This window comes from Eucyclogobius newberryi, unplaced genomic scaffold, assembly GCF_026437365.1.
Source record: "Eucyclogobius newberryi isolate DKJ021-1_F unplaced genomic scaffold, fEucNew1.0.hap1 SCAF_10, whole genome shotgun sequence".
In the NCBI taxonomy this organism is placed as follows: domain Eukaryota; kingdom Metazoa; phylum Chordata; class Actinopteri; order Gobiiformes; family Gobiidae; genus Eucyclogobius; species Eucyclogobius newberryi.
Genome location: NW_027315724.1, coordinates 25,914,761 through 25,942,252, shown reverse-complemented (window position 1 = coordinate 25,942,252; position 27,492 = coordinate 25,914,761). Strand labels below are relative to the sequence as shown.

At 39.2% G+C, this 27,492-nt stretch overlaps 1 protein-coding gene across 2 annotated transcripts in view; it reads left to right on the top strand.

Moving 5' to 3' along the window:
* The window catches only part of pitpnm3 (PITPNM family member 3), an 89,736-nt gene that overhangs the window by 23,789 nt on the left and 38,455 nt on the right, over positions 1 to 27,492 (top strand). Inside the window, exons 3-5 of one of the 2 annotated variants that reach the window (XM_072464350.1) lie at positions 4,522 to 4,629; positions 21,640 to 21,710; positions 22,165 to 22,385. In XM_072464350.1, the coding sequence (XP_072320451.1) occupies positions 4,522 to 4,629; positions 21,640 to 21,710; positions 22,165 to 22,385 (400 nt within the window). Of the gene's footprint in view, positions 1 to 4,518; positions 4,630 to 21,639; positions 21,711 to 22,164; positions 22,386 to 27,492 lie in introns of both variants that reach the window. The other variant, XM_072464349.1, reaches the window with a different exon arrangement.

Genomic DNA, 27,492 nt, shown 5'->3' with positions numbered 1-27,492 from the left:
TTATTTTGTACAGTGCCAGAGTTGCTTTTCTAAATTAGATCAAATTAAAATGTGCCCATTCTGTTTTGTTTAATAAGGGTTATTAAAACATTTGGTTGCCTTTGGATTAGTTCAATATCAATACAGCCCGCTTTTTAATACAGACCCATTAGTTGAAGTCCATTATCGTATCATTATCTATACATTTTTTCAGATTTATACAGATTTGGGACTCTGTGAGGTTTGGTCTCAAAATCTTGGAAGCTTTTAGCCACAAGCTTCCTTTCTTGGCATGTGTTTGATTGGTGCTTTCAGTTTGGCTGTGACAGGAAGTTTCTGACAGACTCTGGTGAAGCATACAATTTGAGTCGTTTTAGAAAATGCAAGAGGAATCAAATGTGATTATGTTCATTATCTGCTCTTGGGCCAATCCTGCGCCCTCTGTCTTGATGGGCTACACCTGACAGCCTTATTATGTTAATGATATTTTAGAGGATTATCGGCAAAGAAATGCAATTAACTCTGTGTCATGGTTGAATAAACTTTGAAAAAAGACCGACAACTGAAAAACAGTAATGATAGAATAAAAATAGAAGCATTTTGGTAATTTCTCTGGCGTCGCTAATGCATGTTGATGAGACAATGGTGGAAAGATTTGCAAGTGAACTGTTGTAGAGGTCATTCGAGGCATTTAAGAAGCAGCCTCTCCTCTTTTTCCATCTCTCGCTCTCTGTCTCTTTTTCTTTCGCCCGCCCGCACACACACACACACACACACACACACAGACACACACACACACACATACTCTGGATGACATGGTGATGCTGACAGGTTGAAGGATGTCTCTAAATCTCTTATGTGCCCCTGGGGTCTGTGTGCTGTGGGTATGTTGCGCGCTTTTCTTCTTTTTATTCAGACGCTGGTGTAATCCAAAGTAGGAGGAGGCGCTGCTTTATTCTGTCACATTATACAACTTTTTAGAGTTTGGATTTCACTTCTTGTATTTTGGAGCAGGTCGCTTTTCGTGTGTGTAGAAAAGGTGTGTGAGAGTCTCAGATTTCCTCCTGGAGATGATTCAGTAATCTGTTTTTTCAGTAAGCCTACTTTACATTCTCCTCCTGTCTATCCATGGGCTGTCTGACTTCAGCGGCCTCTTTGTTCAAACCAAATATGCATCTTGCTGAGATGATTTTTTCCTATACGCATTTCTTGGTGTGCATGAATTCCAAGTCTCTTTGTCCCTTTTCAGATGTTGCATTTAACCATAATGAAGACTTGGCAAGGCTGCTTAGTATATCACATATTATTGCATATTAGCAGGAGTCAAATATAGAGAGCAGTCTCCATGAGTAGAAGAAACGCTTGACCTGAATACGGTACCTCTAATCTGCCTCCGGAGTGCCTTGAGCCAAAACTGGATGTGCGTCACCATCCACGATGATGAAGACTGTCCGAATAGTCCACTCAGTTACCAACTGACAAGTTGGCTCGTTTTTCCAAGAAAGGAGTTAGGAAAGGATGCATTTCTCAGCCGCATGATGAGTGAGTTTGAAAGTGCCCATGACGTAGCTCCAAAGGTAATAGAGTCCAGATAAGAAGCTCTTAGCTGTCTATATTAAAGGTGCCATAACATGCTTTTTTTCACGTTTCGTAGTCTATCCTAAGTGTATAATTGATAATAATAAGGGTTGTGCAACACCCTTAACATAATAGTTAAGAAATATAACCCAGACCTTGGACTCCCTCACCAACCCGGAAATGCAGACGGCTTGGTTTGATATTCGCCCCCACCCAGGATGGTGACGCGTGATTGCCCTTATGACGCGGTCTTGCCCCACCGCCCGTCAGTTTGGAGATTCGAGGAAAGGAGATAGTCTGTAATATAGCTAAACACTGCGGGAATCAATCAAAAAAACACTCTGGGTACATATATGAAGCACAAATAGCAATGTAAGAAGGTTAAAAGCTCTGAAAAGTCGATTTTGCATGTTATGGGACCTTTAAAGGTGCACTATGTAACTTTTGTGGTGGAGGGTCTACCATGTCTCCATGGAGATATATATAGCATTTATTCAATTAGAGTTGATTTTATTGCTCAAAAATAAATTGGAAAACATGCATTTTATTATTGAGTTTTATTGATTGGACATGTAGCTTGGTCTGACGCGTTACCTGCTTGTCTCCTTAAGGATAGTCACACTAAGGCCTGTTACAATAATTATATCGACTTACTAATTCAATTTAGCTCAATAAATAAAATAGCACAATAAGTAACTTCTATGACTAGATTACATATTTTATAAATATAAATGCAGCTTTTTTGTTTTTGCTCCCATTTTTCATGAGCTGAACTCAAAGATATGAAACTAAAAGATTCATTTATCTGAAATATTGTTCACAAATATGTCAAAATCTTTTTCAACGGGGATTAATATTAATATTAATCCATCCCACCTCACAGGCGTGGCATAAGATGCTGATGAGACTGCCCGAATATTGTACAGGTGTGCCTTAGGCTGGCCACGATAAAAGGCCACTCGGAAATGTTCGGTTTTGCTTTATTGGGAGGGTCTGGGGGGGGTCAGAAAACATGGGTGACATGTTCATCCTGATTTATCACATATTTTGTCTCGCAATATAATTTAACTTACATATTGTGGGCGTCATTGGCTTTTTACTGCTCATCAGTTGTAGACGACACGATAGCGAGGAGGAAACGCTGGTGACAGACCCAGACTGACCACTGAAGCGACCCTTCTGTGATCCAGATGGAGAGTGTATGTGAGCCCTGGTTTGGTCTTGGAGGCAGCGGCTGTTAGGGAGAAAAGACAGACAATTCTTGGACGCAGTGTGTGAGTCAGTCTGTCTCCGAGGACGATGATGGTCAGCAACATGACAACTAATGTGCCAATTTTCACAAGGCCCTTCCTGCTTCCTTGAATACAACGCTTACTAAAGTATGTGTCACAGACTGTACAAAATCATTTGGATTTACCTATACTTTCTTACGTTTAAGAGATTAAACTGCTTAGATGTTTTTATTTTTTAATAGCTCCCCCTGCTATGGACAATATTGCGATTGAAAATGAAGGCAAAAAGAGACAGAAACCTTTATGTGTAATCTTCCAAACAAAAGTATGAAGTGATATTTGGGCCATTTTGTGGATAATTTAACTGTTCATTCAGGCTTTGTACTTGAACTTCAATAAAGAAAAGATTTACAGGCACATTATTTATGATCTGAATATAGTTATTGAGACACTGAAAATATGTATAAAATGTTCATTTTTGTCAATGTCTCCTAGGTTTCATCTTTGGTTTGTCTGTCCTCACTACAGCTGAACGATATCAGAATTTTTGCAATATGCAAAACATAATCATTTCTGTAATATAATAACTAATATCATCATCATGTCTTAAAGGCGGTATGGACGATTTTTCGGCGATTTGAGAACTCAGGCGGAAGTGCGCATGCCACTCCCCCGTGCGGACTGATACAACACACACGTGCGTTTGTTTATTAGCGCAACGGAGCGCATCGCATCGCTCGTCTCCCGTAGATTTCTGTCCACTTCTGCGTCAGCTCGAACTGTCTTTCTCCGTCTTCATTTTGCCCCGTACACTGAGGGAACTATATTAAGATAGATCCATGCGCTCAGGCACACAGAAACGTGAGGAGGAACCGCACGCGGCTGCAGGTGAGTGATAGGTGCGTTTTATGATTGATACGTGGCAGGACAAATGATTTATCCACGCCACGAGGAAATTTGCTGAAAAAAATCGTCCATACCACCTTTAATGTATTAGTCAACCTTTGCCAAAATAAAAACAGAGACAAGACTGAGGTTAAATCAAGGTTGAATAAAGAAAATCATGAAAAAATATCAGCCCTTTTCAACGTTTTCACAATAAAAACTGTACATTTGTGTCAGAAAAACTTGGTGTTAGTGAGATATATTTAGTTTCTTATGATATTGATATTGCATTAGCCAATATTGCAATACAGATTTGCAAGTTATTGTGCAGCTCTAGTGCACACAGCAACGTACTGATGCATAGTTATGTTTAAATGATTTGAATTGGATGTAACAGAAATGTGTATGCGTTTTAATTTTATATAATCACTTTTCACAAGAAAAAACTAAATTCTTAAAAAACATTGTGCACCCAAACCACTATGAAAGTGTGTGATGTTTACAAGAATCTTCTCAAGGCTCTCTAAAGGCACGCAGAGCAGCACTCAACATGAATAGTCATTGCAGCAGTTGAGGCTGCAGGCAAGGTCAAGGCTCAACATTTTAAAATTGTATAACATAAAGCTATTGTGTTCAACATGCAAGTAGTGTTTTTGTCAACTGCAATGTTTCCCAAATGGCGACCTCACGTTGTATTGCTCTCCTCCACCGTTAAAACAAGCATCAGCTAAAACTGGTACATACAGTTGCTTCATTAATTCTCTGTATATACAAACAAAGATATGATGATGACGAAAGGGAATATTAAATGAACAAGCTACTAATGATGAGAGTTGTGTGCCAGCAGATGTTATGGAGGGGAAGAACGCCATCCTGTTGGGCATGAGTCAGTGGAACTCCAATGACCTGGTGGAGCAGATCGAGACCCTGGGACATATGGAAGATCAGACACATGGTTTGTACAAAATACACACACACACACCATCATTTAGCACTGAGCCACCACCACACAACCACCATCTAAAGCAAACCAGTTAATTTTGTTTGTTTCAGTAGTTGATAATTCATCAAATGTTAGCACACTTGATAGAATAGCACCCTTTCCTGAATACTTTAGAACAGTCTTGATCTATATTACAACCAGTATGACACGGCAATAATGAAGAATTTACTATTAGTTTGTCTTCTTTTGTACATAAAAAGTGTGATTGAATTACACATATTTAAATTTGTAATGAGTATAAGCCTCCTTTATAGTATGAATTCACAACTTTCAACTAAGGAGCAAATTACTGACAACAATGGAAAAACTGTTCAATGTTTCTAAGTATTTTTTATCAACTTTGATCGCAAGTATCTCTAAATAGGATTGTTGCTCAGTGCACACAACCACTGGATTTACTCCCTGTTAATTATATATGTGTTTGCCATTCAGTAATGACACTGCTTAACCAAAATGTACTTTGGGCCAATTTACCCAATTTACCCAATGCAAATCCAGATGAATAATGAGTTTATGCCAGCTGTGGAAGTGATTAGAACGGCACTACTGTATCGTCTTTGTTAGTTTGTTAATCACGACAAATCCAAAGTTTACTGCTTCCATGTTTTTTCCATGGCCTGTTTGAAATAAAAATGAAGCTCCTGTATATCTGGGGAGGCAGTGTGTTATTTGAAGTAAAATATTATGTTGGTGGCACAAGATAAACAGCGTAACCGTAGATAAAACAAGTCTGTGTGATCAAACATGGCACCGTGCTCTGCATTTTGATCACTATTTTTCTCAGTGAGGAGTTAAGAGTTTAGAAGCGCATGTCTTTGTGTGTGTCTGCTCTGTGTGACCCCTGTTTACTTATGCGCATCTAAAGCATCAGTTAACAGAATTTATTTTTCAGCTAAACCCATAATTTCGTTGTGGCTTTATCAGAGAATTAAATGAAACCACATGGAAACACAATTAACCAAAACATGGAGTTATGCACAATCTGTTCAGTATTTATGCATGATGGATTCAAAAGAAAAAAGATAGCTAACAGAAGCGAACATGCCCAAATACTGTGAAAAAGTTCTGTTAATTTTTCACCCTAATATTTTAGTTTTCCTCAATTTACCCATTGCAGAATATTTTATTTCGAATTTATTGAATGCAGGTTTTTATTGACCCAATGTAGTTATTTTACTGAGCTTCTTTTTTATTGACCCAAAGCAGTATTTTACAACATTTTACTTTGGCCCAAAGCAGTATTTTACTTTGGTCCAATGCTGTTGTGAGTGGAAAAACATCAATGCTTTCCACACTTCTCCCTCGTGACTATTTTAAAAGAAAAGACACTCTAAAGCCTTTATTGCTTAATAAAAGCCGTGAGTTGCATCTTTGAGGGGCCATAAGTAGTTTAATACGTGAAAGTTACAAGTTTATTGTTCCTTTGCGGAGGACCTAGAGTGCGGGACACTGCAGTCTCTTTCATTTCTTATTCTCGTGAAGAGTCCAGCGAGCAATTGAGCCTTTGCCGCAACATGTGCTCTGTGAGAGAACAGGAACAAGTTCTCTCCGCTTAAGTCACTGTTTGTGGCTCGTCTCCTCTGAGAAAAGAAAAACAGCTGCTCTGCTCCGACTCCGCCCCTTTCGCCCTGTGTGTGAGTATCCATGACGACGCTAGATGAGACGTGCAGCACACAAACATTTAGATCTGAGGCGAGTTTACAGAGTTTAGAGTGCAGTGAAAGTGCAGTGAATTCAACATGAATTGGACTGAGACTAGAGTGAGGCCAAGAAAATAAAACGGGCAAAGTCTTTATTAAAAGCAGCCATATTAAAATGTGATGAGCTTCCCTAAAGAGCAGCAGTGGCAGTGGCAGTGGCAGTGGCCTCGATTAAGAGAAAGTAGTGATCCAGAAAGGATCACTACTGGAAATAGTGGAAATATTTATAATTAAATATTTATAATGAAGTAATAGAACTCGGGATGAACCAAAATATCTGTTACCATGGAAATCCACCATGTTTGTTGCTGATGTGCTAAACGTGCATAGAGGTACATGTAAAAAAGTAAAACCATGTAAAAAAAAAAGTAAACAAAAAAGCCGTGGAGCAACCTGCTAAACGGCAGAGCCACTACTGGTAAACTATCTACAATGTTCAAATACTTTTTTAACAGTAGCGTACGGTGACTTTTATGAATAGGCAAGCAGACTTGGGGTGATCAATATTTAACTATTCGATAACTATTATTCAATTAAATTCAATTTATTTTTGTAACGCCCAAAATCACACATTTTGGGCGTTACATGCCCCGTTATATTGAACACATAATTACTAACCAAACTGTTTTGAGTAAAACAAGCCTAGTCCTACATAATTTATGAATATTTTATAAAAAGGCATTTGGTATTTGACACAAGGGGCTCTGTTAGTTGCTCCTCCTATTCCATTATTAATGCAGTTCTATTGTCATTTACTTTATTATATGTATACACCAGAAAACATTTGAATGTGTGACAAATGCCAGCTCTACTACAGGTGTGTAATGCGTTTACTACACAAAAACACACATATGGATAAATACTCACAAGGACTTGCCTTGTGTTAAACCAGCCATGATAAAACTCACCTGCCACTCCCAGAGGCAAATCAAAGCCGCATTCATCTTTCCTGAAGAAACGTCCTGTATTTCACAGATGCAGTCACTCTTCTTAAAGGTTCCATTATTCCTTCATCGCTGTTGTAGCTTCATAAAACCTCTGGACAGATGCTCCTCTGCTAACGCCACTTGTCTTCATTGCTAAAGGCTAACATGCATTAAATAGAAACAGATAAACTTGATAAAATTACATAGAAGGCAAAGTTGAGTGTATTTGTAAACAAAAAAAGCACAAGCAAATGTCACACAAACACAAATAAAACAAAATCACAGCATAATTAAATTAATAATAATAAATAATTAATAATTAATAATAAAATAAACAAAGGTCCCATTTAGTCCAAAGTCTAATGAGATTGTCCATTTCCAAATTAAGTCCGAATGTCATTTTTTTTCCATTTGTCTGATCACGATGTCAGTCCAGTCCTTGGATCATTGTTGCGGTTTGTGTCATCCATTTCTTTGTGTTAGCCTTTTTTCCTGCTGCCAGAAGTACATTCCAAAGGTATCTGTTGATCCAGGAGTTTTGTAAAAAAACAAACAACAACAATCAAAAACAGTGCAGTGCATTATCAATTTCAGTCCAATATCCCGAACGACAGGACAGTCCCAAACACATGATTGTGGTTTGCCTCTTGCTGCCACTGGTTCACCAACATTTACCTGTGAGTAATGGGCACTTTGACATGGTCTTATTTTTCCATCAGAATTCCCTCCAATCATGTGATTTTGTGGTTCTCCACTGATATGTACATATATTTCCCCATTCTTCATCAGCCAGAACAACGTGACCCTCTCTTTCCCATCTATCTTTAAAGGTGGAATGGACGATTTTTTTCAGCAAATTTGTCATCATATTTCTTCGTGGCGTGGATAAATCATTTGTCCTGCCACGTATCAATCATAAAACGCACCTACCGCTCACCTGCAGCTAGAAATTGTGATCATAAACTAACAAGTTGAAGATTTTTTGATCTTTGTTTAGTTTGTAAGTTTTGATTAGCTCCTTCCATGTTGTGGTACAATTTTACTCCAAAATTGTTGATAGATATAGATCCCTATGGAGGACCACACCTAAATTTCTAACAGATTCCGTTTAAATTGAGCTAATTTCAGTTTTTTGAACATTCATTTTGTATCCAGACATTAGATACATTTTTGGAAGAAAGTGCATCATATTGGGTATTGAAATGTCTGGTTTGCTCAAATACATTAGAACATCATCGGCGTAGTTCCATCCCATCAATTGTAACAATGTAAATTGTTGTTGATTGTCTAATAAATTGGACCAATGTTTCCAAGTACAAAGCAAACAGGAGGGGGGACCACGCACAGCCCTGTCACACTCCTCTTTCCAGAGTCAGTTGATCCGTCAGATGACCATAGATAGATTTCTCGATGTTGGACCATTGTTAAGAGCCCCAATATTTTTTATAATTAAATCGTCTATATGAAATTTGTTTAGCACTTTAAATAAATATGGCCAGCTGACAGAATCAAAAGCCTTCTCATCATCCAAATGAATTATTACAGCTTTGTTTTGTTGTTTTTGATTCATTATGTGTAAGGATCGTCTTATATTATCCTGCGTTTGTCGTTTGTGAACAATACCTGTCTGATCAATGTGGACTAAGTTTGGGAGTATTTGTTCCATTATTTTGGACATAATTGAGGTGTGTATACGATAGTCCACATTCAGAATAAAAATGGGTTTATATGAGGCACATATCGGTCCTTCCCTTCTTTATATATCAGGGATATGATGGCTTCTTTCCAACTCGGAGGGGTCTGAGTATTTTTAAGTGCCCCTGTTAAGAGTTGTTAAAGAGGACTGTGTCTTTTAAAGCTTTATACCACTCTGAGGTGAACCTGTCACTCCCCAGAGATTTATTGTTATTTGAATTTGTGATTGCACCTTGTATTTCCAAAACTATTATTTCAGTTCCTGTTTTGTTATTTTGTTCTTCTGACATAACGGTGTCCAGAAAGGAATTTATACCATCCCCTTTATCTCCTGGAATTTTTGAGAAGCATTTTTTATAGAAAGATTCAAATGCTGATTGAATTTGGTCTTGTTTGGTTAAGATTGCTTTACTTAATTATTGGTTTATTTGAACAAGACTCGGCTAATTCCCCATAAGGAACGAATGGAGCAGGAAGTGGAGCTCAGCAGTTTTATGGGAACCAGAATGAGCTGTTGTGGTTTTGTAAAAATGGCCCATTGAGTGAGTTCACTGCTTTCCTTTTTAATTAGGATTAACTAAGTAAGCGGTGCTCTCTACCATGGCCTCTTTTTGAATAGAAACATTTCAGAGAGTAAATTTCCATAATCCAGTAAATAAAACCCTATGTACAGGTTCATGAGTGGCTGCAGCCAGTTAAAACAACACCCTGGTTTAATTTTTTTTAACCAGGGAGGGAACAAGTTTGGAATAAACCAATTTGACAAGTGAGAAAGACATTACCAAGACAATATAAAGATGAAATAATTTATAACAGTTGCGACACAAAGAAAGACCTTCAAAAAGAAAAACAAGCTTCTTTTTTTTTCTTTCAGTAATGGTCTTAAATAGGATTGGCTGGTAACTGAGAATTTGACGTAATTGGACATAAAAAATGTGATGATGTTATAACCGCAGATGGAGGCAAGAGCCACTTTTCCTAGTTGATTGCATTGGAATTTGCCATGAAATAGCTCAGATAAATTCACATATTTCGACCCTAATGATTTCTCTTGACTAAATCTAAGAGCTGGTTGTATTAAAAAAAAAAATCTGCATTTTAAAGATATTAATTTTAGCTGCTCGCCATCTGTATTGAATATTATTGGCTGATGGGATGTTGTGATGTCACATGAACCTATTGGTCTGAACCCCCCCTGTACTGACAGCTTAGTGTTTGCTTTGGTTGTTATTTACTCATAAAGGGAGCTGCTGTAAAGGTCGGCTTTAAGCTTTGACAGACTGGAGTGGTGGCTTTTAATCTCTGCATCTGCAGACAGGACTTGTGGAGATGATAGGGATCCTGGCATATAAGAAAAGAGGCCAGACTGTAACTCAATTAGACCCATTCACGGAGCAATTACTAAACCAGTGATGCCCTGAGAGTTGCTTCATTTAAAGATTCACTGCTTTGTAAAACTTTTACTGTCGCCCCTTTAAGAAAACTAGTTTCTGAAGCAAATGCATGCATTACATTCCACAGCTTTACTTCATTGGCGTACTGTTTTATGTAAGGATTACGTATGGTATATGCGAGTAGTGTGCGGTGACTTTTATGGATGAGCAAGCAGACTTGGGGAGGTCAATATTTAGTGGATAATGCAAAAGTGAAAGACCCCAGCCTCCTGCATGAAGGGCAAAGGCCTATCCGATGAGATAGACTAGACGCTGATTGGATTAAATAGGATGACTTCATTGACCACTTCATTCCACAAATTATCATTCCATGTTGGTAAAATACTGCCTGTATTTCTAACTAATGTCTAATCATTATAAACGTGTACAGAGCGCTACAAACAAATACTTGTCTCTAAAAGATAGTTTTTAAATCTGTTTTACATCCTTGATTCCCACACAGGTTTGTTCAGCGTGGCATTAGGCTGTGTGGTCCTCAGAGCGCATGTGCAGACCTCTAAAAGAAGCTGCTGTCTGCTTTGGTTCTAAAAGCTCATGTTCTAGAGCGGAGCATGAACGGGCCTCTGAACACGCTCACAGACTGAGCAGCTGCGGGAAAATAAGAATCATGCTTCCACGTAGTATTGCCCAGTGGCCTGTAGCGGCCACTAAAAGACAGCGTGAGTTCAGCAGCAGAAACGAGGGGAAAACAGGCTTATATGGATATATTTTAAAACAATTCATATATAGTTGTGACACACAATCCTTTTTGATATTATTGGCCAATCACTGAATCCCTGATCACATATACTACTTTTTGTGTGTATGTATGTGTGTGCTAATTTGGATTGTTCTATACCAATTGGTTGTTTTCAGATTCTAGTATGTGATGATGTCATGAGCCAGATTTTCCTATTTATTACATTGTATTGTACCCTTGACCAACTTAAATGTCAATTCACAAATGATCATTTCTAGTGACTGGATTCAAGAACTTGCTGTAATATAAGCCAGCAATTCAAATCTTTTGGGCACTACACGTCCTTTAACAGGAAATGTTATTTCCCTGCTTGGTACCTCAGCATAAGACTGTGTAAAAGTGATTTGTAGTGTTACTAAAACAACAGCAGAGCTCCTGCTTAACTGGCCCGTTGTCTGTTATTTACTGGCAGTAATTTACACAATATGTGGCATCTGAAGCGTCTGGTGTGTGCAGGTAAGCAGATTAGAGCCATGCATTCTGTTGAGCCACTATCTACAATTAAAATCTAAGAATAATGAGGAAACCTTGAAGCTGTTGCGGGCTTTATCAGGGCTCAGATGAACACCGGCTGCTCTTTGATCTGCATTTGTCGGTTTCTCAAAAGGCTTGCTCCATCAGCTCTTCTCTCTTGACCATTTACCTCGGCTTCTCACATCTTCTCAGATGAAATGCAGCAAATAGATACTCAAGTAAAATACTACTACATCTTTCTCAATACATGCAATATCTCAAGTACTAAGAAATACATAGACATTCTGTTAATACTAAAAATCAAGATTGAGATGCAGCTTTTCTAAAAAACAGATTCCCCAGGTTCATATTGACATAATGAGTACAGACTTAGTTTATTATGTTTTCTGCCAGATTACTCCCTTCAGTGGGATTTGGAACTTGATATAGGATGCCACTTTTACTAGTATTGTTGTCACAAAACCAACATTTCAAACTCTATTTTGACACAAAGGAAAAGGTTTGATGCAGACTTCCATACCACAATTATGAGAGGTGAGTTCATACACATTAATAAGCATGTTTTTCAATTGATATAATTTAATTCGCTATACAAATCTGTTATTGAGAAAATGCAAGTTAGACAAGTTAAAGGCCATATTGTTGAACATTTCAGATACATCTCCATTGACACAAGCAGGTGGTGGACCCCCTCCAGAAAAGTTATAGTGGACCTTTAAAGGACATGACCAGTATTCCAGAAGTTTAACTGATTGCAGTTTCTTTCATGTTCTGACGTAGACTAAGACCGGTCTTCAAGCTATACAAGAAAGATCCAACTTTGTCCTTATTTATGTTGTTTGTTCAGTATTGAGTATGGGGATGTCTCAATATCAAATTTTACTGTTACAATTAACAGACATTTTGACCTTTTGATAAAGATTGTATGATTACTCTTGATTGTTAGCACTCTGACTAAACAGCAGTGGACATTCCTATTTTACTTTCATTCACAAGTCTAATGGGTTACCATAACTCACTAGATTAATAAAATCAAACTTTCTGAATGAAATATAATGGTATTGTCATGTAAACAGCCAGATAAAAAAATAGCTTACTTCACACATGGTTTTACTTTTTAGTAAATATAGAGTATATATTTAACTGTCATTCAGGATTGTTGCTGTCAATAATTGTCACAATTTCTATTTTTTGGTTCTTTTCAATAATTTAATATTGTGACCTGAATAATCATGGTTATCAATTTACAAAGTATTCTCAACAGTCCTAGTATCTGGATTTTTTTAAATATATTTTTTTCCAACTCTATACTGAAGTAAGGTGAAATACCCTCCGATATAGTACTTGATTAGTTAAGTACCAACTCTCCAGGGCTGAAACCCATCAAGTCTCCTCATCATTACACTCTTACACTGATGACTATAAACAATTCATTCCCAGCACAAGGGTTTCAGCCGGAAAATAAGTTTGTGCCTGCATCACAAAAGGCCCTTGTCTCTACACTCCACGTTTTCTTCTCTTTCACATTCGCCTCCACCATCACTCACAGTCTGTTTTGAATACAAACAGACTGGTGCGCTGTGCTCCTCTCATCAGCATCTGTTTCCATTCTGCTCAATGAGCAATGGTGTAGAGTAGATGGCCGTATAGTCAGACCTGAAATAGCAATATTATGTAACTACAATCTGTTAAATGTAAAATCCCCTGTATGGTCTGGACTGGTTTCCAACCTTTTACAACACAACAACCTGAGAGTTTGATGTTTGGTACGAGTAACTGATAAGGCGCCCTGACAATCCGACATGAACCATTTTGCAAGAACATGATACATTATGAGAACAAGAGCCAAACAAAGTGGCCCGTTGAGAAGAGTATTGAATTTCATTTCTATGCCCACTTCCAGGCAGCTTCCTGTGGCTCTTTTCAGAAACACATGCCGTGCTAAGAACAGACAGCTCCCATAAATTACAACCCTCCTATCTATCACTATGCGCACAGGCTCTGCTTCCTCCTGCTTCAATCTATTTTGAATTAAATTTCTGTTTTTGTGCATATCCATCTCTTCGAAACAAACTGCCCATGTTTTTTTGGGTCGGGAATGGAAATTAAAAATAGCAGATTAACCGAACAGGAGGGGTGATGTAATCAGTTTGTAGCAACAAAACAACAAAGTCAATATTTTACTGTTTTAGTTCTGTCTTGGATTTACAAAACGCATAAATTCCAAATATGTCTAAACTAAACACATGAAAAATACATACATAATCTTTATAGCCAAATATGTAGCCCACCAAAATGCTAAAATGTTGTAAAAGTAGAAAAAAATGGTCAGCGTTTAATTTTATTAACACAAAACCTCAGTATGGCATAAAAGTAGCGATATATATATATCAAGAGAGGCGAGTTTGCGAGTTTGAAATGTTTGCGCTCAACTACTTTTCTGGTTATCGATATAGAAAGCTTGAAATAGTTTAATTACATTTGTTTTATGTCACTGTATGTGAAGATTTTCAATAATATAGTGCATATTAAATATAATTTCATATCCTGTCAGACAAAACCGAGCAAAGCCAAATCATTCAGCATTTTCAGTGTGTATGCTGAAGAAATAATGTAGTTTTCTTGCTACAGTTTGCTGTGTGGCATCATTTACTGGATTCTCATATCTTCTGTAACCTTCACCATCCTCTTCCTCTTCATTGTTGGCCTCGGTTTTGTCTGACTGGATATAAAGTAAAAAAAGATCTCACATCACGAAAGATAATGACACTCATACAAAACTGTTGCCGCCCTGAGGTGAAAAGCAGGTGACAGTTCGAGAGTGAGAGAAATGAATTGAAATAGCACCAGTAAATTCATTTCATTTTGCCTCAAGCCCCACACTGATATTCTCCTGCCAGTAGTTTACACTGTATTGTAGTTTGACTGGAGCAATGCCGGAGATAAAGAGTGTGTGGCTATTTCTTCTGGTCAGTAGCAGATGGGGCTCCTTGCAGATGTTTTTGATAACTCTTTTCCAGGATGTGGTTTCTAAGATCAGAGCAGAGGAATAAGATGTACTTTCACATGCTCCCAAAGCCACATGTAAAAGATGATTGTCAATAGTGCCAATCTTGAGCACGGATAATAGGAATGGCATTGGAAAGGAACTCACGCAGCACGCAACTTACATAAACACTCTATACCATTCATTGTAATTAGGCAGCTTTTTTTTTTTTTTTAAATGCAATGTTGTTATTAGTAGACAATGCAGACACATGGTTGTTGTTTATATATATGTGTTTATTTAACAAAATGTAAAAATAATCCAGGGATGAAATGCAAAATTAAACACATGTATTGGAAACAGGACATAACTGATGTGGACAGGAAAATGATATGAACCAACAAAGGAAACAAACTGGGGCTTAAAGACACATTAGGGCATCAACAGACAGGAAGTCAAATTTAAAAAAAAGAGACATGTCAGAATACACTGAGGACATGAACAGGATTAAAAATGAACAGAATTGATGACACCATTTGCCATTTGTGCCTCTTGAAGCACAAACAAATATATTTTTAGTCAAACTGTTGCCAGGTATGCTTATGGTGCAATTTGTTTTGAGCTTTTAACCATGTTCTAACATTGTTCCCTCATCAACAACATACCTGAAGTAGCACTTTGCTTCATTCGCTCTAGTTTGATGAATCATGGTTGGGAAAAATCCTCACCCCTCCGACAGTTAAAAACAGTCCTCTCTGCAGCTCCGCAATTACTGATGTTTCTGCGATAACTGAAGGAGCTCTGACGTGAGAATCTTCTCTGCTGTTTTTAAGTCCATAAATTAACACACCAGACTCATTCTGTGACTGTCTGTCATAATATTATGATTAGTACAACTGTGTGCCGAGACCAGGAAGTAAACCAACAGTGTTGGTGGTGGCGCTGTCTACTGGCTGCAAGGGGGAATTGCACAGTTTGCAGTGTTGGAATAGACAGAAATCCAAATGTAATTTTGTTTGTTATAAATATTTGAATTTTTAGTCCTAAAACATGGGATGCCAAACTGAAGAGCATGTTTAAAGACTAATAACAACAGAAATAATGCATTATATCCCCCCTCTAAAAAAATGTGAATATTTTAAACCACACTAACACTAATCACTAACGCAAATAATTTACACAAAACAAATCTACATGTGGTATGTTATGTTAATTCTATATGTGGTATGTTATGTTAATTCTATATGTGGTATGTTATGTTAATTCTATATGTGGTATGTTATGATATGTTTTCAACAAGTCGTTACTCATGTGTGGTCGAGTGGTTGTCAGTTGCCAAAACATGTGAATCCTGGAAGTACAAAGCCTAAGGGACAAAATTACTCTAGTATGTGGCTTTAGATGGATATTATGGACATTACGCTGTATCTAGGACCCTCAAGTCCCTAGCTATGGTTTCTCAATGCATTTCTATGTGGATAGCATTTTAGCACCACGCAAATCATCAGCTCTAATAATTGTGCATTAATTTGCTACCAGTAATGTCATTCAAGTGTTTGGCTGTTATGTTCATATCATAAAAGTATCATGTTTTCATAGTTGTCGGCTGTCTGTTTTTATTTGATTAGGCTAATTTTTTTACTTCAGGATTGACAGGACTAGACACAGGCAAGCTTGTTAATGTTTCTGTCCATAATGAGCTGTTTGCCTTCTGATTTGTGCGTGGGTGTATGTACAGTGTTGTCAGGCAGCGGAGGAGGCTGGGATGGGGGTCTCCTGGGTCTGCTACACGAGGTGACGAGGGCAGCTTGTAGGCGAACAGAAGAGCAGATGGCTTTATGTGTCGCTTGGTTGTTGTTTTTTGCCAGGAGAAAATGCCTGTTGACACTTCCCCAGGATGATTCACATTACACTTGCACGACACAATGCCAATGGGCAATATAGGGCAATCACTCAGTTATAGTTTGGAATAGATTAGGGATGGGACGATACCGGTTTGTCACCATTTGATTCTTGTCTCGATACATGGGTCATGATTTTGATATAATTTCGATTTTTTTGGGGGGGACAAAAAAATATTCTGTTTTGTTTAAAAATTAGACTATATCCCAAAATGTTTAGTAATTGAAAAAAAAAGAGTATAATAACAATTCACCCTGGAGAGACTCAGACAACACAAAAAGGACTGTTTAGCAAGCTTTATTATGTGGGTTATGTGGCGCTCAGACCCCGGCGGAAGACATTGTGATCATGGATGTAACTTGGGTGCGTTTATTGAAGTTGGGGAGCAGGTGCGAGGGGCGATGTCCTGTCCTTAGACCCTCCTTCTCGGCCAGAAAAAACTACAAAAACCTCCATGGGAAAAAGTAGAAACCTGGAGGAATTCCGTGGTGAAGGAGAGATCTGAACTCCCACAGACGGACAGGCCGGACTGGATGCGTTGGTTGAACTGGGGAGCAGGTGGCCTTGACGTAGATGGGTGGAGTTAGGTCTTCCAGGCTGAATTTACGCAGGCTTCATTTGTGTCTCATGTCAATTCAATTTATTTTTGCAACGCCCAAAATCACCCATCATCAACAGTTGCCTCTGAGGGCGACAGTGAAAAACGGATTAAGCAATGTCGGTGGGGACAAGGGACGATGTTCCAGAGTCCCCTGTCCTTAGACCCTCCTTCTTGGCCAGGAATAACTACTCATGTGTTCTCATACATCATATAAGATAAGATAAGATAAGATAAGATGAGATAATCCTTTATTGTCCCACATGGGGAAATTTCATTGATGCAACGCAGGCAGATACAAAGGTAGATACAGAAGTGAAAAACACTCTCAGTAGAAGATCTCTTATAAAAATCTCAGGATGTCCGCCGGGATAACGTGACGATCTCCGGGTAAGACGACGGTACTCCGCATATATGCTACTTATAGGTTATTAGACATCCAATCACCACCAGACTTATTTTTTTTGCATTTGACTTTGCATTATATTTGTATTGATAATTGATTTGACTATAAGTCTGTGCTGGCAGCAGCAGCAGCCCTCCTCTTCCTCTCTGCTCCTGATGAAAGGACACACACAGCTCTACTAAACCAATTATACCAAATAAATGTGTCTAAATGGGTTGTTTTCTACTGAAAACTCAGAAGATAATGTCTTAAAAGCAAGTTGAGCCGCATGTGAATTGCAAGTGCCTTTAATTCCTGACACGTAAAGGCAAATTCCTGTGTCCATTTGTGGCAGAAAGATAACCCTGTTGCAGGCTGCTTTCCTACCACACCAAAATGACAACACAGAGCACATGGAGGAACACGTCCGAATCGATCCCTACACACATGTCAGATCAAACTACCAGTATTGATTGATTCAATACTATCTCAAGAATCATCCCATCCCTTGTATAGATTTATGTTGGATTTTTACCGTCACATATCCTATCTATACCAGTCCTGAATGATTATATACTGTTTTTTATGAACAGACCTTTCTGTTACATGTCTACTCTGCCGTCCTACTGCTTCAAGGAAGAGAGCACCAAAATCAGTTTGAATCAGCTGACTTAATGAACCTAATCAGACTAATATCCTGTATGACTGCATTTACATTCTGATTTATACTGTACAGAGGAGCCAAAACATCTTCAATGCAGTAATTTGCATAATATGTTTTTGTATTCATATTTTTTGTTTGTTGTTTGACAGCCCCTCTTGAAACACCCATGTCTTGCCTTTGGACTTAGATTAGTGCACAGTTTGTATGTATTATAACATTCATTCATTCCTTCTATCACATGATAATCCTTTGGTTAGTTAATCAAGTTAATCTCTTGTTAATTTTGGACATCGCGTGCACCAACTTCTGTTGCATTTGAGGAGACGGACGAGTTCATACAAAGAGCAGAGTGTGCAGAACAATGTGCTGTCACAGACTGGGTTCTGATTCTGCAGGCTTTGGAAACCTTCCTCCAGTCCTTTGTGCGCGAGCATGTGCAGGCAGACGTTGTGTTTACTTTGCACACACAGAGTAAAGGAGAGGAGGATCTGAGAAGTGCAGTCCCTTGTTGTTAAAATGCTGCCGGGCGTTTCCAATACAGTAGCGAAGTTTGTCCTATTTACGATGTCAAAGCACTTTATAACTGAACGCTTCACATAACTTTTACTTTTACACAATAAAAGTATTGTCAATTCCCGCTGCAGTAAGTGCCTTATTGTGAAAGAGTAAGGCTGCGACAAAGCAGCAGCTAAGTAGAGCACTCCGTAAATATCTGCGTTTCATCCCGAGCAGTCCCGAGTGTTGAAATGTTCATAATGAATAAGACATCTCATAATGCCACTGCTTAATATTTTGATGTTATATAAGATGTTGGATATTTTTCCCAAAACACATATTTAGTATAAGTGCCTACAAATTAGATAACACGGTTGTAAAGTAAGCAATAGGCAAAATAAAATAAACACAAAATATGTTATTGAATTGCATTGAATTTGAAAATGTTTCTCTATTCACAAGTTAACTAGATGGACAATCTTGCAATACATTTGAATCACTTGTCTGTCTTATACATTATCTGTCCTATACAATATATTGTTTCTGTCCTATACAATATATTGTTTGCCATAAAAACAATAAATGCAATATCAAACAATATTCCATGAGACCTTTGAACACGCATCATCTCCAAATACTTTATTTGAACAGTACATCAAATCTACTGTGAAACGCTGCTGCTCTTCTGCATATACTGCATACACATCCTTCATAATGCACACTGAGCCTGTCCACGCTCCGGAAAACAGGAAACTGAAGGGCATCTCACCGTTTTCAAATCCCCGATGGGAGAGCAGCCACTCTCGACTGTGCGGCTCCAAGAAATCAAAATGTGTCTCTTGCGGCAGGGCGCCAGTTTACTCCAGTGAGCAGGAAGATGATTTTATCAGTTTGTCCCAATATCAGGCCAATGATGCACTTACTGTTGAACTAAAGAGCAGCCTGGTGCGATGGCTGCTCTCAGAGGTGATGAGGTGTGCATAGTGCTGCTGGTCTCCTGTAGATTCTTGAATCTTCTAACAGTGCTATTTGCTGTACACTAGCAGAAGCCAAAATGTTTCTGTCGCTCGTTTGCGAGGTTGAAATTCCTGGTAGTGACAACTTTGCTGCTGTAATGCATTTTGTTTGGGAACATTTTAAATTGTTTGTGTCAAAGATCCTGCGGTGCAAGGACAAAAAGAGAGAGAAGGAGAGAGCGAGAGAGAGAGAGAGAAAGAGAAAGAGAGAGAATGTGATGAGCTCTCTTTCTCTTTCTTTCTTTCTTTCTTTCTCTCTCTCTTTTTCCTTTTTTTTTTTTTTTTTTTTTACGGTATAACGTAAAACACATACTTTGACGACGTACAACTACAGTTGGTGGCAGTAAATGCACCTTTTCAGTTGGCTACCAAGCACCATTAAAAGTAACACAACAACGACTGCGTAATGTATAAATCAGTCACTCAATTAAAGTCACGTTGGGCTAAAGCAGACCCTTAGATCAGCTTGCCTTCATACTGTGTATTGAGATTAAGTGTTGTACTGTAAGATAAATGATTACTTCCTCTTACAGAGAAATACATTTTGTTCTTTTATAGACAGCAAGACTTCATGGAGTTACTTTAGAACGTTCTCTCAGCTCTACTTTTGCTTCACCCTTCCAGCAAAAGAAAAACTCCTCTCCATTGATTTCCTGTTACTTTTGCGACCAAAATAGTAGGCTGTGTGCTGTGTCCCTTGTGTGCGTAGAGCTGTTCGAGACAAGTGAGGCGGGTCGGTGTGCCAGGAGCAGAGCTGACAGAGAGTCCCAGACCAGGAAGCCAAGTAAACAACGGGTGCTCAAAAGGAGCACAGCCGTGTCTCCAGCGCAGACAGAAAAATAGGAAGCGCAGTGCAGATTGGATGGCACAGTGTCTGAAGGTTTCTGGAGGGTAATGAGTTTGGCAAGAATCCCTGGGTGTTTGCTATAACCCCACATAATTCAAAGATATAATTTTATCCAGACCCTGCGACAAGTTGGCCACTGTCCAGGGTGTACCCCGCCTAAGGCCCGAAGTCACTGGGATAGGCTCCAGTCACCCGCGACCCCGAAAGGGAACAAGCGGTAGAAAATGGATGGATGGATGGAATTTTATCCAGTCTGATTTCACGTTGTGTTTGCTTCACATCTGTTGTTCAAATGATGATTAAGTATTAGGAAAGTGTACTGTACTTTAGGCAGGAGGTGAACATCTTTTCCACATATACCTTAGCAATAAGATACATATAAATGGAACAGGTGCAAGATTTTTTATTTTTTCAGTTTAAAAAATGCTGTATCTGTTTTTTTGGTCTTAAAAAATGTAAAAAAACAGAAATAGTTCCTTTTTCACTGTTTAACTGTCCAAACATAATTCCCACGGTCCAAACATTCCAAGCATCCTAAATATTCACAACAATGAGTCAACTTTCTGAGGCTAGAACAGAGTTTTGCTATCAAATTAATGCTAACAACAACTAGAATACTAACTGTAAACTTCCTGGTTAAAACACTATAATTACAACGGCCTCATTTTGACCCAAAAAGCATTATACAATATACAATATAAAGTCATTTTAAAAAAATGTGTACAGCTTCTTTAACTTTCTGCTTTCAAGTGGTTTGTAAAATTGAGAACAAAGTGTAAAGAGGAACGATCCAGGCAGTAATGATAAGTAGAGAACAATGGTTAAAAGGACCAGAAAAAAAGTTTATTAACTTGAGTTTTCAATTGGGTACACAAAAATAATCACATTTTCAGTGCTGTATATAGAGGCAGAGAGAGAGCCGAGACACTGTTTGTATTGACCTGTGAATATTACGATTTTACCATTAGAGCCTAAGAGTACTAGGAATGAAGAGGGATATTGACAATTCACACGGATCGATATTTCTATGTTGTTAAGTGGCTCTTACAGCGATCGATCTTTTTTGTGCTTTCCTTTTCAGAAAACTTGTACCAGCTGAGAGGTCCACGCTGCGCCCCTCAGAGCAGCCTCGAAGGCCAAGAGGACATGGAGGTGGGGACGTTATTTAAAACAGCACAGAAATACACTTTTAGTTGTTTAGTTTGACCAGTTTCGTCTTGTTCGTGTTGATTCTGCAACTTACCACATATAGTCAGCTTTCAAAGTGTCATGTTTTATATTTTTATGGTATAAAATGGCACTAGATTCAGATAATGGTCTGAATTGAGTTCCATTTAACCAAAAATGAATCGCTCAATTAATTAAGCTTATGAAGTAATGGCTGCACCAGGACATTCATTGAAACCAATTAAAGGCTAAAGCCATTTGAGTAAATCCAGAACGTATCTAGGATTTAGCCAGGACATTTTCTAAACTAAAATGGACAAGGCAAGGACTGGATTAAAGCTATCTCTAAAAACAGAGGATACAACCACTCGTAACCACAGTAACCGTTAATATTGAATCTGTGCTCTTACTTAAACTGTCCCTTACGACTCTTTTCCAGACCAAATGTAAGACGCATGTACTGCTGCTTGTGGTTCATGGGGGGAACATCTTGGACACAGCGGGCGGAGACCCCAACACGAAGGCTGGCGATGTGACCACGTTGACATCTGTGCTGGAGAAGGTGACGAGGGCACATTTCCAGGCCGCAGCCGAACATGTGATGATCAAACTGGTGCCGTGTCCCGCTGTGTGTGCAGAAGCCTTCTCCCTGGTCTCCAAGTGAGTGACGCACAACCACATCCCGGCTTTCTGTTGGTCTCATTCTGATCATTACAGGTGGTGCTTTCACAATGAGCAGTGCAAAATGACGATATGTTTTGTTAATGGATAGCCAATATTTACTGTTTTGGTTTACTTTTTAGCAATTGGTGAAATCAGCATTTTAAATTCTTCTTTCTACACTGACCAGTAACCTGGAAGAATTGAAGCTATTAACCTAATAATGTTACTTATTTGTACGACGGAGTATAAAGGCCAACCAAAAAAAGAGAAACGAGAATAATCTTGTCAATTAATTACTTTATTCTCGTTAAATAACATGAAAAATCTCATAATTTAAAGAGAATAAAGACAGATACGCCGTTCACTTTCAGCACCATGTTACGGGCTCCCTCCTCGATGTTGCATAATAGTACAGTCCAGTAACAGCTCTGTTTTGTATGAACTGTGTATAAAGCTATGAAGTTGATCTGAGTCAAATGCATCTGTGGAGTCTTCATTACACAAAGACACCACCACCAGGACGCAAATGGTGCTTGGTTAAAAGTGAATACAAAAGCCCACTATAGATCTTTATGATGTGGGCCTTTTAGACGTCACAAACAATCATTTCCCCGGTGCAGTGTCCCCATGTCAGGTCCCGGACCTGTAAAATGACGTACTCGGGTGTTGGGTGCTCACGTGTGTTGGAGCTCATGCCATGAGTATGGATTATGGCGTGTGCGTAAAACATATCGCTTTTTGGCTGTGCCAAACACGATCCGGGCGTCAGGAGGAGCTGAGTGGAAGCGCAGACAGATGTTTTGTGTTCTGTGTGTTTTACTGAGTTTGTCCAAGAGATGACAAAAGGTTAGTAAGAAGAGTGATTGTGCGCTAAGTGCCCACGTAGAGAAACATCTTAGAGGAGCAGAGAATGTGTGAATATTACAGCGAGGCTGCTGCTCCTGTCTGCGGGCGGCTGTGGCACGGAGCACGGCTGCTGTTTGAGCCCACAGTGCACTACAGCTGCATCATGGAGAAAGTAAAGCATTTATCCAACAGTCTGTGAATGATGCTAAACGCAGTGTCTTGTCTTGTAATCAACACACGTTAGACACGTAAGACATTTTTTCTCATTAATTAATGACTTTTTTCTCGTTATTTAATGACTTTATTGTCGTTAATTTCCGACTTTTTTCTGACTTCGACTTTTTTCTCATTAATTAATGTCTTTTTTCTTATTAATTAATGCCATTATTCTCGTAGTGCAACACATTTTTTGGGGGGGTTGGCCCTTGTACTCCGTCGTATTTGTACTCAGCCTCTTGTATTTTAGCATGCGTGAGTGCATTTGGATTGGTGTGTGTGTGTGTGTGTGTGTGTGTTTGTGTGTGTGGTGGCGTGCGTGCGTGTGTGAGTGTGTGGTGGCGTGCGTGTGTGTGTGTGGTGGCGTGCGTGTGTGTGTGTGGTGACGTGCGTGTGTGCGTGTGTGGTGGCGTGCGTGCGTGTGTGTGTGTGGTGGCGTGCGTGCGTGTGTGTGTGTGTGTGGTGGCGTGCGTGCGTGCGTGTGTGAGTGTGTGGTGGCGTGCGTGTGTGTGTGTGTCTGTGTGTGTGTGTGTGTGTGTGTGTGTGTGTGGTGGCGTGCATGTGTGTCTGTGTGTGTGTGTGTGTGTGGTGGCGTGCGTGTGTGTGTGTGTGTGTGTGTCTGTGTGTGTGTGTGTGTGTCTCTGTGTGTGTGTGTGTGTGTGTGTGTGGTGGCGTGTGTGTGTGTGTGTGTCTGTGTGTGTGTGTGTGTCTCTGTGTGTGTGTGTGTGTGTGTGTGTGTCTGTGTGTGTGTCTGTGTGTGTCTGTGTGTGTGTGTCTGTGTGTGTGTGTGTGTCTGTGTGTGTGTGTGGTGGCGTACGTGCGTGTGTGTGTGTGTGTGTGTGTTTGTGTGTGTGTGGTGGCGTGCGTGTGTCTGTGTGTGTGTGTGGTGGCGTACGTGCGTGTGTGTGTGTGTGTGTGTTTGTGTGTGTGTGGTGGCGTGCGTGCGTGTGTCTGTGTGTGTGTGTGTGTGTGTGTGTGGTGGCGTGCGTGCGTGTGTGCGTGTGTGTGTGTGTGTCTGTGTGTGTGTGTGGTGGCGTGCGTGTGTGTGTGTGTGTGTGTGTGTGTCTGTGTGTGTGTGTGGTGGCGTGCGTGTCTCTGTCTGTGGCTCAGGCGGTTGTGGGATTGTTTTTAATGCACTGTCAAATGTTACTTTTTTGTATGAAATAAATATATAAATAAGTTTGATTGATAGATTTGTTTTATTCTAATCCATCTGCCTCCAGCAGCAGATTAGAATGTGACAAATTATTGGTTTATACATATTATCTCCAATATATCATGCATTCATACAATGTATTCAGGGTGGGAAATATGCACATACATTTAATTACGTAAAGGACTCTAAAGTGTTTCCATGATTTATGCAGCAGGAAAAGAGGATGTTAGATTTGGATTAGAAAAGCGATGATTAATTTGATCCCCAGAGAGAACTGGAACATCTTTTACATTTGTAACTCACAAGGAAAATAATCCACTCACAGGAGCAAATAAGTAAACAAAAAAGAAAAGATAAAACACAGACAGTGAAATGCTTACATTTTACCATTAGAAAATGAAAATTTAGTTTTGTAGATTAAAAATGAATTACTATGGGTAATTCATTTACCCATTTACCCGCAAAAAAGCTGATTCAAAATGAAAATTAAATTAAAAAACGTCTAATAACTATGAAATTAACGATATTTCTGCACTTTTGTGGGTCATTTCACTAATTCTAGTCTAATGTCTAGTCAACTCTGACAACTAAAACAACTTTTAATACATTTCTGTTGGATGTACATATTTTTTTCTGAATAATATTTTCATGATAAAAATCAGGATCTTTATTTTTGTCAATCTTGCCCATCCCTATTGGCGAAAAGTATATTAAGAAGGCCCACATCAATAGACAATAGATAACTGAAATTACAAAAGATATTCAAATTCATCCAAACAGTGTGAAAGCAGCTTTAGTTCAAAAATGGACCGAATCTAGGCAAGGCAAGGCAAGTTTATTTGTAGAGCACATTTCATACACAAGGCAATTCAAAGTGCTTCACAGCAGGAAAAATGCATTCAAATCACAAAGAAATTACAGAAAGAGAAATACAATAAAATTAACTAAATTAAAAATTATCAATCCAACTGATTTTCTAAACTAATAAAATCACAAACAAAAGAGAAGAGTGCAAAGAAAAAATCCTTTCAGTCATATGCGCAGCTAAACAAAACTGTTTTTAGCTTAGATTTGAACATTGTCAGAGTAGAAGCCTGTCTCACATCTTCAGGAAGACTGTTCCAGATTTTAGCTGCATAAAACTGAAACGCAGATTCCCCATGTTTTGTCCTGACTCTGGCACCAGCAGGAGGCCGGTCCCTGAGGTCCTCAGAGTCCGAGATGGTTCATATGGCACTAACATATCCAAGATATACTTTGGTGCTAGGCCATGGAGAGACTTGTACACAAGCAGACCTGCTTTAAAGTCTATTCTCTGAGCCACAGGGAGCCAGTGCAGAGACCTGAGAACAGGACTAATGTGATCATACTTCCTGGTTCTAGTCAGGACCCGAGCAGCAGCGTTCTGGATGTACTGCAGCTGTTTTACAGCTCGTTTGGAGAGGCCAGTGAGCAGGCCGTTACAGTAGTCTAATCTACTGGAGACAAACGCATGGATAAGTCTCTCTAAATCTGGTTTTGACACTATATTTTTGATTTTGGCAATGTTTTTTAGATGGTAAAAAGCTGCTGATGTTATTGATTTGACGTGGCTATTAAAGTTCAAGTCTGAGTCCATTATTACCCCCAGATTTCTAATTTGGTTTGTAGGTTTTAGAGCGAGACTCTGGAGGTGACCGCTAACACTTTCTCTTTGTTTCTGTGGGCCAAAAACGATTATTTCAGTCTTGTCTGAGTTCAGCTGGAGAAAGTTGTTTTGCATCCACACACTGATCTGTTGGATGCAGTGACAGAGTGAATCTACTGGTCCATAGTCACCTGCCGATAGTGAAACATAGATTTGAGTGTCGTCTGCATAATTGTGATAGGACACATTTTCACTGCGTATCAACTGACCTAACGGCAGCATGTAGAGGTTGAACAGAAGAGGACCCAGGACTGACCCTTGGGGCACTCCACAGGTCAGGGTCATGTGGTCTGAGACACAGCTACCAATTTCAACAAAGTACTTCCTGTCTTCCAGATAGGACCTTAACCAGTTTAGGGCAGTGCCAGTGATGCCCACCCAGTCCTCTAGTCTCTGTAAGAGGATCCCATGATCGACAGTGTCAAAAGCAGCACTCAGATCTAACAGAATTAAGACTGAGGCTTTGCCCATGTCAGTGTTCAGGCGGATGTCATTTGTCACCTTGACAAGAGCAGTCTCAGTGCTGTGATGAGGTCTAAAACCTGACTGAAAAACATCAAATGAGTTGTTTATTAAGAGGAAATCTGTGAGCTGTTGGTAAACAACCTTTTTCAAGGACTTTGCCCCAAAATGGCAGATTAGAGATGGGCCGGTAATGACTCAGTACTGCGGCATCAAGACTGCTCTTCTTTAGGAGAGGCTTTATGACCGCAGTTTTCAAAGACATTGGGAATGTTCCAGATTGAAGCGACATGTTAACTATGTGAGTGAGTGGTGCTAACAAACTGTTCAGCACAGACTTTAGAAATCTGGTGGGTAACACATCAAGGCAGCATGTAGATGAACTCAGACTGGTGATGATCTCATGGACAGTTTTATCAGTTACTGGTGCAAAGTGAGTTAGCTCTAAGTGTCTTGGTGGTTTTAGGGTAATTTTTTGCATTGTGGGATTTATAGCATTTTTAATGCCCTGAACTTTGTCATTAAAGAATAATGCAAACTCATTACACTTGGATGTGGAAATGAGTTCTAACGGCAGCTGAGCTGGAGGGTTTGTTAATCTGTTTACTGTGGCAAACAGGACACGCGAGTTGTTACTGCAGCTTCCAATTATTTCAGAAAAATATCTTTCCCTAGTTCTACATAAGATTAGGTTGTACATGTTCAGCTTTTCTTTGTAAATCTCTTTTTGAACCTGG